The following is a 15,293-nucleotide window of genomic DNA, read 5'->3' on the forward strand; positions in this document are numbered from 1 at the left end:
TTAGAGCTCCGGGTATGTGGGTAGCCACATTGGGGATTTTGTAAAATATAATTACTATTAATATAGTCAACCTATTCCTCAAAAATATATGTTAACTGTATAAACGAAACATGATATGATTTCTTACAAATTCTATATTCTTACTCTTAGTTGTATTTATTGGTGACATGATTTGACAACATCATCATCATAGCCTTTTCCTAATTAATTGGGGTCGGCTACACGAATCCTGGTCTGTCATTCTGCTCTATTAAAGGTCATACCCTCAGTGAGGTCATAAGTCCCCATATCTTTTCGAACTACTTCCAACCACGTCCTTTGGGGCCTACCCCTTGCCCTTTTAAGTCCTTCCACTTGAACTAACTCACACTTCCTAACAGGTGTTGTACTTGATCGGTGCCACACATGGCCAACCCACCTAAGTCTACTCTCTCTCTCATTTAAGTCCCCTTCTTAAAAGGTCCTCTCTCCATTTAGTATGTCTTGGACTATTTTATCTATGTCCTCCCAAAATTGCCTCTTAATTTTATCATCTGATCCTATTATGGTGCATAAGCACTACAGTTAATCATCTCCTTCCCTAATAAAAGTTTAATTAAGCCTATCACCTATTCTTTTGACATTAACTACTTTATCTTTTAAATTTGTTTAATATTATGCTTACGCCATTTCTATTATTATCCTTTCATGTATACCAAAGTTTATACCCATCTATTTCTTTAGTTTTTTCTCCTTTCCATTTAGTTTCATGTAGACAAGCTATATGTACTCTGCTTCGTCTCATTGTATCCATTAATTCCATACTCTTACTTGTAACCATTCCTACATACCATGTGGCTAGACGAATCCTATTCTCTTAGACTAGCTTCTTTTCCCGCTTTCATCCAGACTGTCGTGGGAACCCTTGCCTATTTTTCACTACATTCGGGCGGCGCTACGATGCGTCGCTTCTGGGGAACGTCCTAGCTAATCCTTGCTTATTTCTCACTGTACCAGGGGTCCGGTACAACGCATCGCTTCTAAGGAAGGCCTAGCTACCCCTTGCTCACTTCTCACTGTACACAAGTCCGGTACAGCGTGTCGCTTCTACGGAACGCCCTAGCATAAGCAAATACTGTAAGTTCAGGATTCATGATAAGTTTTGGCATAATTTTACGTTGGCTACCTACCTAACACAACCCAGCCCCTTTACCCAGGTATGGGATGGGTCAAGGGAAAGTTTGAGGTCATTACCCTTCCTAGACCAAGTGACATGATTTGACATCAGGTGTCTAATTCCACACAAGATCTAAGAAAGTGCTACTCATAATAAAACGATTTAAGAAGCAAGAATGCACATTTCCTGCTCAGGGCCTAACAAATCATAAGCATATGTATGTTGTAGTGCATATTACAAAATAAAAACACAGGTAGGGAGCTAGTTTCACATCTAAGTTTCATATAGTAACCCCACCCTCTCTGTCAGTATAACAGGGTTAGCTTTCTTAATTTAATATCCAAGCATGGTCTTTATAGACCGTGAGATCTCTTTTCAAAACATAGTCCTTTAATATCATATTAATCAAAATTTTATCTCATCCACATTTGGTACACTTCCACATATTTCATGTCCACTCTTTGTTTTCCTCCCTTCAACCTGATCCTAAAGGGTCTGATAGCCTACCAGACTAATTTCACAGTCCCTCACTTTCTGTTTAACTCATCCTCCACAACATTCATGTGGTTGGTAACATTCTTATGTACCCTCTAAGATCCTATAAGCATTCATTGCTTCAAGCATGTTTATTCTACATAAGCCATCCATTCCCATTATCAATAAACAAAACATTCCTTGCCACTCTGTACAAAACTACCCCAACCCCCCACCCTCAGCCACAAAAATAAAAAATAAAAACGAAGGAAGTCAGATTCGCTGTGATTTACTTAATCAGCGCTACCATGGGAGCGCTAATCCCCATTAGAACCTAAACTTTCTCCAAACAAAAGTAATCATCTCACACATAACTATGAAACTTTGTTAGCATCTTATAAGAGCTACAAGAAATACCAGGTTCTCCCCCCTGACATCCTTGTTTTCCTCTTTCGCTTATCCACATAATGTTCCTCTGCATGTGAACTATTCACCATTAGCTCTTTTGACTAAAGTTCGTTGATGTGCGCAGCTTCGTTATGCATAAACGCCAATTCAACATCAGCCAAGATTTTTGTTGGGCATGCGTGAAGAAAAAATGATTGCACAAAGTTAGGGCATGAACCAATTAATCAAGTCCTTGAAACACTACAAGGCGGAAATATCCTAGCAGAAACATCATAACATAGAGGAACTAGATAAATGTAGTCCAACAGTGGGACACAGTTATAAAGAAGTACAAAATAAATACAGCATCCACGTATGTTAAGTCAATTAATCTTGTCCAAACAACAGGGATAAAATAGTCGGATGATATAAAATAAACATAGTACCCAGGCCATTGAATGGTACAAGAATGACAATAATGTCTTTGTATCTAACATGTCAAAAGAAGCTCGATAACATGATGGGAAGGGAGTAGCAAAGACATTTCCATGTAGAACAAATTTAATATATCTTGTAACACTCATGGAAAGCAGAATTGGAGCGAGAAAAGAGCTAATCGGTTTACAATATTCGATTACTTCATACATAGCAAGATAGAAAAACGAACCGCACTACGTTGTTGATTTAGGCCACCGTTGCAGCGAACCAACAAGTATCCATTGCTCTCAGTTGGAGGAGCTGCCAAAATGAAACAAACGGCATTTAACAATAAGAACTAGTCTGCGGTAGTTCTCCCGATGAGCTAAAATCGTCAAAAGTAACTCCAATTGAGTATAACCTACTTAAAAAATCAGAACGTTGTAATTTTAAAAAATCTATATTTCAAAAACAATTTATTTCAAAAAAAATTGATGAGAACATTGTATGTTTTAAAATAAGTCACTATAAATTACATATGAAGTGCCAATCAAAAAAAAAAACTACATACATGGCCAGTTGGACCTTGGTGCAGATGATGACCGCCAACCACCTGATGAAGCAGTTACCCAAAGCTTACCCACATCAATCTTCTACAAGATCATGGAAAAGAAACATGAGATTTGTGAACAAATTAATGCTTGTAGGAATCCAGGGAAAAGCAATATTGTCCAATACAGTATCAAGTGTAAATACTTTCTTTTTTAGCAGTGGATGGCAAATCACAAAGAACTAGCATTTGCATGCCCTATTGTAGATTATGAATCAAAGGTAACAGAGAATGCTATCCTGGACACTCAAGCACACAAATGATTGTCACACATTCCTCTTTTCTGTTTCTTAAAAAAAAAAAAAAAAACTATAGCTTGTGCAACACTGTAAGCATAATGGATTGACTTTTTATTTTTCTTTTTTGCTTTTGATCCATGACAAAAAATGTTATGATGAATAATAAAGCAGTAAAGTCAGCAACACTGGAAAAGGGTAAAAGTAAATGAAAAGAAGAGAGGGAGAGAGGGCGAGAGAGAGGGGGGGGGGAGGGGGAAGGGAGAGAAGTATTGCAAAAGATAGGAGAGAAGGATGCGAAAGGTAACATCCCCAACAAACGAAAAATGACCTGCTCCTATAGCACCACTAGACCCTCCCTATCCGCCCCATTCATTCGCCAGCCTATCTGCCTCTTCATTAGCACCACAAAGGACCATCACATAAATTAGAAAACCCCCATGAAAAAAGTCAATAACCACTATCGAACCAGTAGCTGATTCCGTGCCCCTCTGATGACATTAAAGCAATCACCCCACACAAGAATCCCGGTTAACAGACTCACCAATAAACACCTACAGAAAATGAAAGGTCTAGAACTGCCATGTATTAGCCAAGTGAATGAATGTGTTTTCCGTAAAGCACTCATCCTCAGCAAATATTAATCCATCCAAAAGAAAGCAAAGATCTAGGGATTATGATAACGAAAACAAAGAGGAGTGTGTTAATAATTCTACTAGGTCTGAGTCATACAATAAAAGGGGTGTGGTATGTTAGAAGTGCAGAAAACCTGCACACATTTGTAGAAACTGTAGTGCCAAGAGAATGCCACCAAAGCAAAACCCTCATAATATAAGAAGTTTACTTGTCTGTGATTTGAATCAGTTGTAGCTAATGCCAAGGACTCATCTTGGTATTTTTTGTGGTTCTATAGCTCATTTGTCAAACTCCAAGGATGGTCTTTAATCTTTGAGGTCCATTCTATACAGGGAATGACATTTGTTATGGGGCCAACCAAAAGACTGATGATAGTCTTCCTCACGGCAAGCCAATAGTCCTCAGAGATATTATTTGTGAGGAAGAATCTTAATTGTGTCCAGGCTTTGACATGCCAAGTTTTTCGCCCCTTTCTTTCAAAGATCAGCAAAGAATCTTATCAGTGTCTAGGCTTCACATGCCAAGTTTTTCACCGTTTTCCTTTGAAAGATCAGCAAAGGTTGGGACCGGTTCTTTGTGTGGTGTAGTGGTTATCTCCGGTCGTCGTTGTAATGGACTTTTTGAAGTTAGTATCATATCAACCACACCGTGGCACTCACATTGGCATCAGAACTAATGGCCCTTTAAAGACCACAAGTCCAACACATCAAACACGATAACTCGAGCTCTAATTTCTCAAATTAGGAAACACTAGAAGGGACAGTAATTTGATCCACCAGGGGATGAGAACTAGTAACATCCAAAGTCAGAATATTCATTCTCATGCTCCACAATTCAATAAGAGAAACATAAGTTTTCTTGAAGACTCTAGGAAGCTCAAACACCAATGGCAACACATTAATTCCCACAAAGAGATGGTGGCAGTGAAATGGATTCATGTTGATGAAATGGAGTACACTGAATTACATTATAGAAAAAAGAGAAAAATTAGAAGAAAGAAACCAAAAGGGTACTAATCCATCAAAAGGAGTTGAAAACTCTTGATCAAACAAGAATATATTGCTAGTATCATGTGTATCACAACAAAATAATGCGGATTACACACAATGGCAATGCTCTACAAAGTTTTCTATAAGAATACATGAACACAGCAATGCATACACAAAAAGAAAATATCTTCAATGAGTCCACATAAAAGACATGAAAAGTCTTGCCTCTGAATAATAGATGGAGCCATTGTCTCCGATTCTTGAGAAGAGCAAAACAGAGCAGAGCAGGAGCACCAGCAAAGCAACAGATAATTGGCCAGCTAAGGCCTTCATTCCCCCACTGAGCTGCTTAATCTGCCTGTGACCCACTCTCCTTCCTAGCATCTTCCTTGCCCTAAAACCCCAACACATAACACATAAGAAGAAAATGACAAGAGATAGATACATATATACATACAAAAAGAGATAGATAGATACATACATATATATATATATATATATATATATATATATATATATATATATATATATATATATATATATATATATATATATATATAAACACACACACATAATACATAGATAAAAAGAGTGAGAGTCTGGGGTTAGGGTTAGAGTTTAAGTTTTAGGGTGTAGGTTAGGATTTAGAGTGTAACATCTAGAGTAAGGCTCTTGATTTAGGGTTATGATCTAGCTTCTAGGGTCTAAGGTTATGGTCTGCATTTTAGATATATAGCATAGGGTGACCTAGGGTCTAGGAGCTAGAATTAGGCCTTAGGCGGTTTTTGGTCCATAGTCTAGGGTTTAAAGTTTAGTCTAGGTTCTAGGACTATAAAAGAGATAGCAAACTAATATGCATATGAAGAGAAATAATATGCCACAAGTTAGAAAAGGTATATGAGAAGATTCAAATAAATAGAGATACTCATGCACAATTATAAATGGGGTTGAAAGGACACAAAACAAGGCTTTCAAAACGGATTAGTTATAAAATGATGACAACAAAGGGACCACATGCCAGAAGTGAGTATGAATAACTATAGGCCCTGTAACCATGAATGAGCAGGCATGCCGATGTATATAAACAGACACACAAATGACAAGCAAACATAGACAATTAACTTTGAGCTTCAATGTGATCAAGAGTATCATATATATATTGGGTCTATATCCATTGAAATGACCTGCTACCACTCAAACAATTTGGACTTTTGCTATGAAGAACTATCACAGACCTCAAAATAAGGCAATTTCTTAAACAAAACTGTTGAAGACATGATAAATAATCAAGCATATTATACCTATCTAGGCTCAAAAAATATCATTTCTAGATGGTACATTCTTCAAGTTAAACATTGAAATTTTGAAATGCCTACCATTGCTGAAAGGGCAATAGCAATCCATGGACGGTATATTGTTGCCATATATATACTACATGGATTTTATTCTAATGGGATTAACATGTGCGGAATGTTCGATGAACACATGATGAATTTTGACAAAATACTGATGGACATGCTTCACGATTCCATGTTTCTCTCTCATACTTGGGAATATTTTCAGTTTCATAACTTGGTAACCATATTCCATTTTAAAGCACATTGATCAATATGGAAAGGTGAGTTTAAGCACTATTGATGATGTCATAAGCAAACATTAGAAATTATGTTTATCATCGGATGATAAGCACATATATTGGCTGATACAATCGAACAAGGAACTTAGCACTTTCTCTCACTAGTTTTGTTAGAGCGACAAATACTTAATGCCTGACTACTTGAGTCAGCAAGCTTCAAGAATTAATTTGTATGATCTCAGTTCCATGGCTTTCAAATTGAGTTGTACCTACTTCTTTTATTATTGTATTTCTAGGGAGATAAGGCTACTCGAGTCAGCAAGTCTCAAGAATTAATTTGTATGATCTCAGTTCCATGGCTTTCAAATTGAGTTGTACCTACTTCTTTTATGATTTTATTTCTAAGGATTATCTCCCTAAAGAAATAGTTTCAAAATTTTCTGAATCCTTGCTTGTCATTGATGATAACTATAAAAATGAATAATCACATGGAACAGGATACCGGTTCGCGCATTTGTTGAGCAATTGAGAAAAATTAACAGGTGCAGATCGTTGCAGCACTTGAAATTTCTAGAAAGAGAGAAATGAAAGCTCGTCCTGATTTTTCAGAATTGCATCCGCATGCTGCAGCACTCCTTGTAGTCTCTTCCCCATTATCAAACGACAACACATTTTTTATCCTAGAATAGATAATTAAATCATTAAGAAATTCATACTAGAAGGTTCTTCCATTGTCCAAGAAAATCAATACTACAGTATCGAAATGCCTAATCAGAAGCATAAAACAATGTGGTCAAAAGACCAGCATGGGCCACAAATCACCTCCTGAATCCATCATTTTATATACCAAAATGGAGCTCCAATAGGAAGCCTCATCGCTGATGTTTCTTTAATCAATTACATTTCTAACAAGTATAAAATAAACCAATATGAAGATGAACTAGAACGTTGGAGGAAAGTTTATGATTTCGAAGAAAATGCTAGTTTGAAGCCAATCGACTAGTTTCTCTCATTTCCACATCATCAAGTGATTTTCTTATATTTTTCATGCAGCAATATCAACTGATTGTAACATTATTGCATAAAATAAACTTCCCAATCAGAGCTCACCTCAGTGATGAAACTCTAGAAAGAAAGGGCTTTCCGGATCCCAAAGGAGAGGGCGTCAATCCTTTTTTCAGCGTAAGGTAAAATGCAGACAGAAAGTTCTTTTGCAGTGAGAAAGAAAGGACGGATCTGGATATGGAGACAGGGAGGGAGGGAGGGAGGGCTCTATTGAACAAGTGCGAAAGCGGCTTCAACTTGCCTGGAAAACTCACCAGATCGTACCCGCGTGATTTAAACAGCGCGCGTTAACAAACCTGAACGTCTTTAAGAAAAGCTTACTTAATCATGCTTTTTGTCATGTTCAGTATACACAATTGGAAACTGGTACACAAAGAGAACACATTAAACTTAGAAATTTCGTGATAGAATATTTATCTGTGTAAAAGTTTTGAGATCGTTTCCCTCTCTAAAAAAATCCCATAGCTTCTGTAAAGTTTGATATAGTTTGTTTCTGTAAAACTTAAAATTTAATTTGATTTTGATATAGTTTCTTTATGTAAAACTTAAAATTTAATTTGATTTTTCCCTCATAACTTTTAGTTAGTTTTTTTAAAAATATTAGGTAATTTTTCTCTCTTAAATTTGATATAATTTGTGTCTAAAATTTTGAGATACTCTCTCTGTCTAAAACTTAGAAATAATTTTTCTCTCTAATAATTTTAAAAAAGTTTCTCTCTCTAAATTTAACTAGTTTCTCTCTTCAAAATTTTAAGATATTTTTTTCCACTAAAACTTGAAACATAAGATTTCTCTTTTCTAAATTTTTTAATTAGTTTTTCTTTCTTGAAATTTTGAGATAGTTTCTCTCTCTAAAACGTTTTAAGTAATTTTTTTCTCTAAAATTTAATATAGTTTTTCTCCCTAAAATTTTAACTTACTTTCTCTGTGTAAAACTTAAAATTTTGAGATAGTTTATCTCTCTAAAAATTGTAAGATAGTTTCTCATAAAAAATTTCAAATAGTTTCCATCTCTAAAATTTGATATAGTTTCACTATCTAAAATTTTAAGATATTTTTCCTACCTAAACCTTGAATTTGATATAGTTTCTCTCTTTACAAGTTTTCGGTCAATTTCTCTCTCTAAAATTTTATATAATTTTTCTCTATAAAATTTTAAAATAATTTTTCTCTCTAAAACTTCAAATTTGAGATGGTTTGTCTCTCTAAAAATTTTGAGATAGTTCTCTCTCTAAAAAATTTTGAGTAATTTTGCTCTCTAAAATTATATATATTTCTAAAATTTGATGATACTTTCTTTATCTAAAACTTAAAAAATTTGAGATAGTTTTTCTCTCTCTAAAATTTTTGAGATAGTTTCTTTCTCTAAAATTTTTCAAGTAATTTCTTTCTCTAAAATTTTAACATACTTTCTCTATCTAAACCTTAAAATATAATATAATTTCTCTCTCTAAAATTTTAAGATATTTTCTCCCTCTAAAACTTGAAATTTGAAATATTTTCTCTCTAAAAATTGTAAGACTATTTATTTTTAGTAGTTTCTCTCTCTAAAATTTGGTATAGTTTCTCTCTAAAATTTGGTATAGTTTCTCTCTAAAATTTTAATATAATTTCTCTCTCTAAAACTTAAAATTTAAGGTAGTTACTCTATCTAATTTGTTGGGATGTTTTGACGAAATTAATTGTATTTAATAAAGTAGGCAGCTCCAGTGTGGGTGAAAAATAGTATTATCATCAGTTGTAACATATTGTATTCTCTCTCTCATGCTTACACAAAGTCCATGTTTCCGATAATCCAATTTTTTTCTTGATTTTATGTAACCATGTTTAGGCCCTCTTTTTTTGCTTACATAAAACATGATTATGTGTCCACAAAAACAATACCTTGGGTATACAAAACATGATTTTGGATACCCTAGGATTCAAACGACCTATCAGTTAGAACTAGAGTCCTCAACGTAGCTACAGCCCTTTCTCTTGCTAGCTAGCGATCCTATTGTCTACGATACTAGGCTCGGTTCGCTAGTCCAGCCTGCAGAATATGCTAGGCTCGGCGCTTAAACAAGTGCTTTAATATCCTGGGCTTATAAAAGAAAATGTCGAGGGAGGGGGAGGGGGAGGGGGAGGGGGAGGGGGGGGGGCGGGCAAGGGGGAGAATATTCTCGATCGTGTATAATATGGGCAGTCCTAGACGAAGGGAATTCCCTCCATATATTTAGTAACAATCACTTAGTAACTCATTATGTGACTCTATGGCAACTCTGAGTAAACGGATAAAAAGGCCTCCCCTTCCCCATTTTGTCGCTGCCCAATCTTAGTAGAGTGCTTTGACATGTAGTCAACGAGCCTCGAGAGAGAAGATGCGTAGCATCAAAGCACCTGCGACTATGGCAGATAGCCAAATCTTATAAAAACCCTTGTTGTTGAGGGCTTTGACCTTGTATCTATAGTCTAAAATGTAGGTGGGGAACTCGGTTCCCCGCCTTGGTTTCGGGTGCAAATATGTCGAAGAGTTAGTAGAGAAAGGGTCCCGTCCTGGGCAAGAATTGGGGCACAAGGCCATATCCCGCTCGGACCACTGACAGACCGGCTTCCCATGCACCTTAGCCTTAGAGTTCAAAGGAGAAAGCAGGGGAGATTTCATTAAAGAAACTTTTAGAAATAAAAGGAAATAAAAATCTACAGAAAGACTAAAAAACAACCAACATCTGTCGGTTCATATTGATACGCATCATTTCACAACATTAGGTCACTTCCCCAAGCCGTTGTCAGTTTGGGTTGTCCTTAACCTGGGCGCCGGCCCCACTTGGAAATACTTATACATCCAATCTTCATGTCGTTTTTTTGTCACTACTGGGAGGCCCTCAATTGCATTGGGAGTGGCACCAGGACTCTGTGCATTTGAATCGCTCTCAACTTGACAATCTTGAGTCCTGATCTGACTTCTCTTGCATTTCAAGTGTGCCTAAGTGCCTTATGGGCGTTATGGGAGCCAGTTTACAGATAGGTTAGGGTGAGTGTGAGTGGTTCAAGTATCGGGGGCACTTTGCTCATAGCATTTTGGTCCTCCGTAGTTTTATCATTCGAGTTCGGGGTGTCTCCAGTTGTCCTTCTTTGACGCTTGTGTCACACATAAGCAGTGGGACACTAGGTGACATAGATACATGATATAGAATTGGGTGGTGAGGAATTGAAACACCGTAGTTCCTCGGAAGCTTGGCCTCGTAAAGCCATGGTGCCTGTTGGTCACACAAGGGACCTGACCGTTAGGTAACCATCGTTCGGGGTAGTCATAGATAATAGCCCTCCGTTTGTAGGTTGAAGGCTAGTGTACCAGTATTCCGAGGAACTCCGAGTTTAAATAACTGGGCGGAATAACTCAGATGAGAATGGTGGAAAAATCCTCACTGAGCCACATATGACCTCATGTCTCAAGTGTGTTCCCAGGATTTAAGGGTTGTGATAGTTTAAGAATTGGGTGTTTTTCTTTTTGTTTTGTTACTTTGATAGGGAGCTAAGGGGAGTGTAGTACTCACTTGTTGTAGTCTTTATCTTATGGATTGGACGAACATATGGGCTTTCTAATCATCATCATTGGGGCCGTTTTGACTCATTTCTTTCCGAAAACGTTTATGGGGGAAATATTTCAAAATCGAGAGAGAGAGGGTTTTTAAACAAATACCGTGTTAGCAATATAGCCTTTCAAGCCTTAATGTCAGGATTCTCCTCACGTTGTGCCCCCTTGGCTTTGGCCCTAATCCTCATGCATGGAACCCTTATGACATTTGATTTGTAAAAAGGAGAAGTCATCTAGGCGTCTCTCTTAATAAAACCCTCTTGCACCTTTTGCAGGTTGTTCTCTCATTCGACCATCCTCGCCCCTTCTAATGACTGTTCCTCCAAGTCCAGGATTTCCTCAGCAAGGCCAGCCAACCAGGCCATCTCATTAGGAAGGGACTCTACGCCCGAGGTACCAAGCCCCACAAGCTTCTCAATTACCATTCCCATAAGAGAGGAAAAAACGAAGAGTTCATCAAGGGAAGCATGGCCCAAACAACAATAGACACCCCAACAGCGTCAGAGATTGCAACAGGTCATTTCCTAAACAATGCACAAGAAATCAAGGTACCACCCCATTAATCTATAAATAAAATATTTTTGCATGAATGACGATCTTCTTGGATTCAACATCATCAAATGACCAAAATACCCCTCTCTGTTTGAAAGGCGGTCAGAATCGCTCCGGTGCCACTGGCAATGGCACCAGAAATTTAAAACCATCCAAATACCTAGATACGATTTGGACGAATGTCGAACCCCATGATCAACAAAATTATTGGCCTAAGATCAATAATCAACCTCCCCAGTAGGATTTTGATGATACCTATTTGGGGTAGCTATTCCATACATGTCCATCGTCTCATAGCACTAAACTGCTTGGTTGCGTCCATCGTTGCATGACATTAAACTGCTTAGTCGGCTCCCTGGTTGTATGAGCTTAAACTGCGTGACCACCCTTGTTTCTAAAAAATCATCTTCAAATACCCTGTGAGAGCGGAAATCTCACCACTTTTCCAAAAAATCTGAAGACTAAGGTAACCCGATCCCAGATTTCCATAATTTTTTCTTTTATTTGTCATTTCAACAACTTTAATTTCTTTGGTTCAAATCGTAACTTGGCATCGGTATGTTGGTGTTATAAGACGAAGGGACTAGAGATACCACTTTAAAATTTTTAGGTTGTATTAAAATAAGAAGTTTTAAATAGACAAAATCTTCATAAAAGACTATCAAGAATTGATTCTAGCCCACAAATTGGATAAGACCAAGAGATTGGAGTTACCACTTTGAAATTTTTCGATTGTACTAAAACAATAAGTTTAAAATAGAAAAAAACTTCATAAAATACTATAAAGAATTGATTTTAGCCCAAAACAATAGTGTAGTTCATATACAGTATGGATAGACTAGTTTGATTACTCCAAGATCTAGATTAGTTCCAACTTGATTTCTTTGATTCAAATTTTCTTGATTCGAATTTTCTTGAATTTTTACTGAGATTATATGTCCGATTAGATGTTCAAAACATCACATTGAGCATATGAGATAATTTTCTTAACCTCACTTTTGCCCATTGAAAACTTTGTGTGATCCTCCTTGGACTACATACTGTAGTTTCACCATATCATATTTGTGTTGTGTGATATCTCTCTCAATCTTTGAAGGACTATTTTGATACCTATCTCTCTCATGATTTGATTCTAAATAAGTGAATTAGATGATTATATGCTTCTTTTATTAGATTGATCTCCTTGAATTATTATTATCACCCGTGCTTTAGATAATAAGATAAAATTAAGTCCTTAAAAGGATTGCTTGTGATCTAGATACAAGGAGGTCGACCTATAACTTCCCCTATGCATGTTTGCATTCTTATTTAATGTATTTACAGTTATTAAATGATTCGTGATTGGAGGATTTGAGTTTGTTATATGAAAAATGTGTTTATTCTTATAACATTGTAGCGTATGCTTTTATTCCATATTTTATTGTTATGCAAATTGATGTTGTCATTGGCTAATCATGATCATATTTATTATGTCTATATGGTGCATGGGTAATGTCATGGCATTCGATGAGGATGAAGATTGAAGATGAAGTGACTAAGTGTTTGATATGCGCCCTCTTTTGCGCCTCGCTCATTAGGAGAAGCCTAACCCAACAAAGCCTCTACCTCATCCCATATCGATCGACCCTCAGTCAGCGGTCCACATAAAAGAGGCACCCCCTCGCTCCTAATAACGTTATCTAAGGTTGGCCTTATGTCGTCGCAAGCTCTCTAGATGAAATCAATATACAAGGGCGCTAATCAGGGGCATTTCAAGAGAAAAAGGTTTTATCCTACGGGCCTTATAATATTGAAACTGTAGAATTAAAGTGCACCTGTAAAATCTATCATAAAGGCTGTTTTGTTGTTGGAAAACCCTCTAATTGATCATCATGACATCAAGATATATAGAAATGAAAAAAAAAAGAAAAGAAAGAGATCGAACCCCAAAAAATATTGAATCTTGCAACATATTATGTGGATTGTCTATTTTCAAGATTTCATGCAAACCACACCCATAAAATAATGGATGAAGTTTATATAAGGCCTAGGCTTTATGAAAACAAAATAAAGCCTCACCTCCATTTCTCATCTCAAAATCACTTTCGGCATCGAAAATCTCCATGATGGCTTTAAAATCAATTTTCAACTCCAACAATAAAATTTGAATGTCAAAAAATAGTATAGATCTTGCGGATTTGTGAACACTTCTTTTTAGGGTGAAATGTTCCGTTTAGATGATTTATTGCAATATACACTATTTTTAATTTTGAAAATTCTAATTTATTTTCACAACCATAATGCTCAAGCCAAGATGGTGAATTTCAAGGTTTTCCAACACGTGAATTGCAACTTTCGATGAGTTATGAGCTGAGGTTTTACTTATTTTCATAACACTGCAGCCCTATCAAACCATTTTACTAAAATAATATTATAGATGATTTTAGATAAGATAATCTACTTCTTATAAAACTATTATCCAAATTGATGCCAAATATAAATTTTACATTTGACTAAAGGCGAATTTGGAGTTTGTGACGAAGCGAACTACGCGCCCATTAGGGTTGGTAATGGGTAGGATGTTCTAGATCGGCCCAACAATGTTTACACTAAAATCTAGGTTTTGCGTCATATTTGGCAAGCCCACCATGGTTCGTCGTCAGGCCCGGGCCTAGGTAAGGGCTACTTCAAGGGCGTCCTTACCTAATTTTTCTATTTCTTTTCCTTTTTTCTATTTTTTCTTTCTCCTTTGAATCTATTAGGCCCATCCCAGACTAGGCTCGAGCCAGCCGTATATGGACCAAGACTAGGTTTAGGACAAGGCTAGCTACGGGCAACCTTGAGTAGGCGCTAGGCCTAGCCTGTCGCCAAGTCCATACTCATGTGAAAAGTTTGGGTCGAGGCGTCGAGATAGTCACATAGGTAAAGGTGGAAAATAAAAAGAGGTATTTATGTACGGACCTTAGTAAGTTAGGAAAATATGAGTTGCTTCCTTTATACCTGAAAATTACAATCAAGGTCGGTGAACATGACTTTTTTTGTTTTTACAAAATTACCTCTCCATCCTCTGGCCCTTTTTTTTTTTTTAACTTAAGTTGAGGTCGAGGATGGCATTGTTAGATTGCTCTTTTTTTTTTTTTCCAAAACTTAAGTTGTGCTCCAAGGATTTCAATCTTTGATTGAAACTTAAGTTTAAAAAAAAAGAAACGGTTCGAGAGTGCCATCTTCTGACTGCAACTTTAAGTTTTAAAAAAACAAAAGAGGTCTGGGGATGACATCCCGAGACCGCAACTTTAAGTTTTTTTTTTAAAAAAACGGTCCTTGGATGGTATGAGGATTTAAACCTCAGACCGAAACTTAAGTTTTGAAAAAAAAAAAACAGTCGGAGAGTTGACAGATGTTTCTAATTTGGTTTTATCTCAGTTTGTTGATCTTCATAGACTATTGACAGATGTTTATATCCCGCATAATGCTTCTGATGAGGTAGTTTGGGAGATTGACAAAAATGGGATTTATTCAGTTAAATCTATGTGTCATTTATTTTACCATGATAGGGTGCGATGGTCTATACCTGAAATATCTATATTGTGGAAATGAGCCCAACCTCTCAAATTGCAAGGTTTTTTTTGGTTAGTGGTT

At 36.5% G+C, this 15,293-nt stretch overlaps 1 protein-coding gene across 4 annotated transcripts in view; it reads right to left on the reverse strand.

The window, feature by feature from the left end:
• Positions 1–7,821, reverse strand: part of LOC18430674 (O-fucosyltransferase family protein) — a 33,690-nt gene extending 25,869 nt beyond the window's left edge. Inside the window, exons 1-5 of one of the 4 annotated variants that reach the window (XM_020665127.2) lie at positions 7,592–7,821; positions 6,984–7,161; positions 5,131–5,299; positions 3,006–3,087; positions 2,685–2,755 (exon numbers count right to left, since the gene is read on the reverse strand). In XM_020665127.2, the coding sequence (XP_020520786.1) occupies positions 2,685–2,755; positions 3,006–3,087; positions 5,131–5,289 (312 nt within the window). In that variant the 5' untranslated portion in view covers positions 5,290–5,299; positions 6,984–7,161; positions 7,592–7,821. Of the gene's footprint in view, positions 1–2,047; positions 2,756–3,005; positions 3,088–5,130; positions 5,300–6,983; positions 7,162–7,591 lie in introns of all 4 variants that reach the window. The other 3 variants (XM_020665129.2, XM_088870237.1, XM_011623760.3) reach the window with 3 other exon arrangements.
• Between the last annotated feature and the right edge of the window lie 7,472 nt (positions 7,822–15,293).

Source organism: Amborella trichopoda, chromosome 6 (assembly GCF_054954075.1).
Source record: "Amborella trichopoda isolate Santa Cruz 75 chromosome 6, AtrichopodaSantaCruz75HAP2 v2.0, whole genome shotgun sequence".
Lineage (NCBI taxonomy): Eukaryota > Viridiplantae > Streptophyta > Magnoliopsida > Amborellales > Amborellaceae > Amborella > Amborella trichopoda.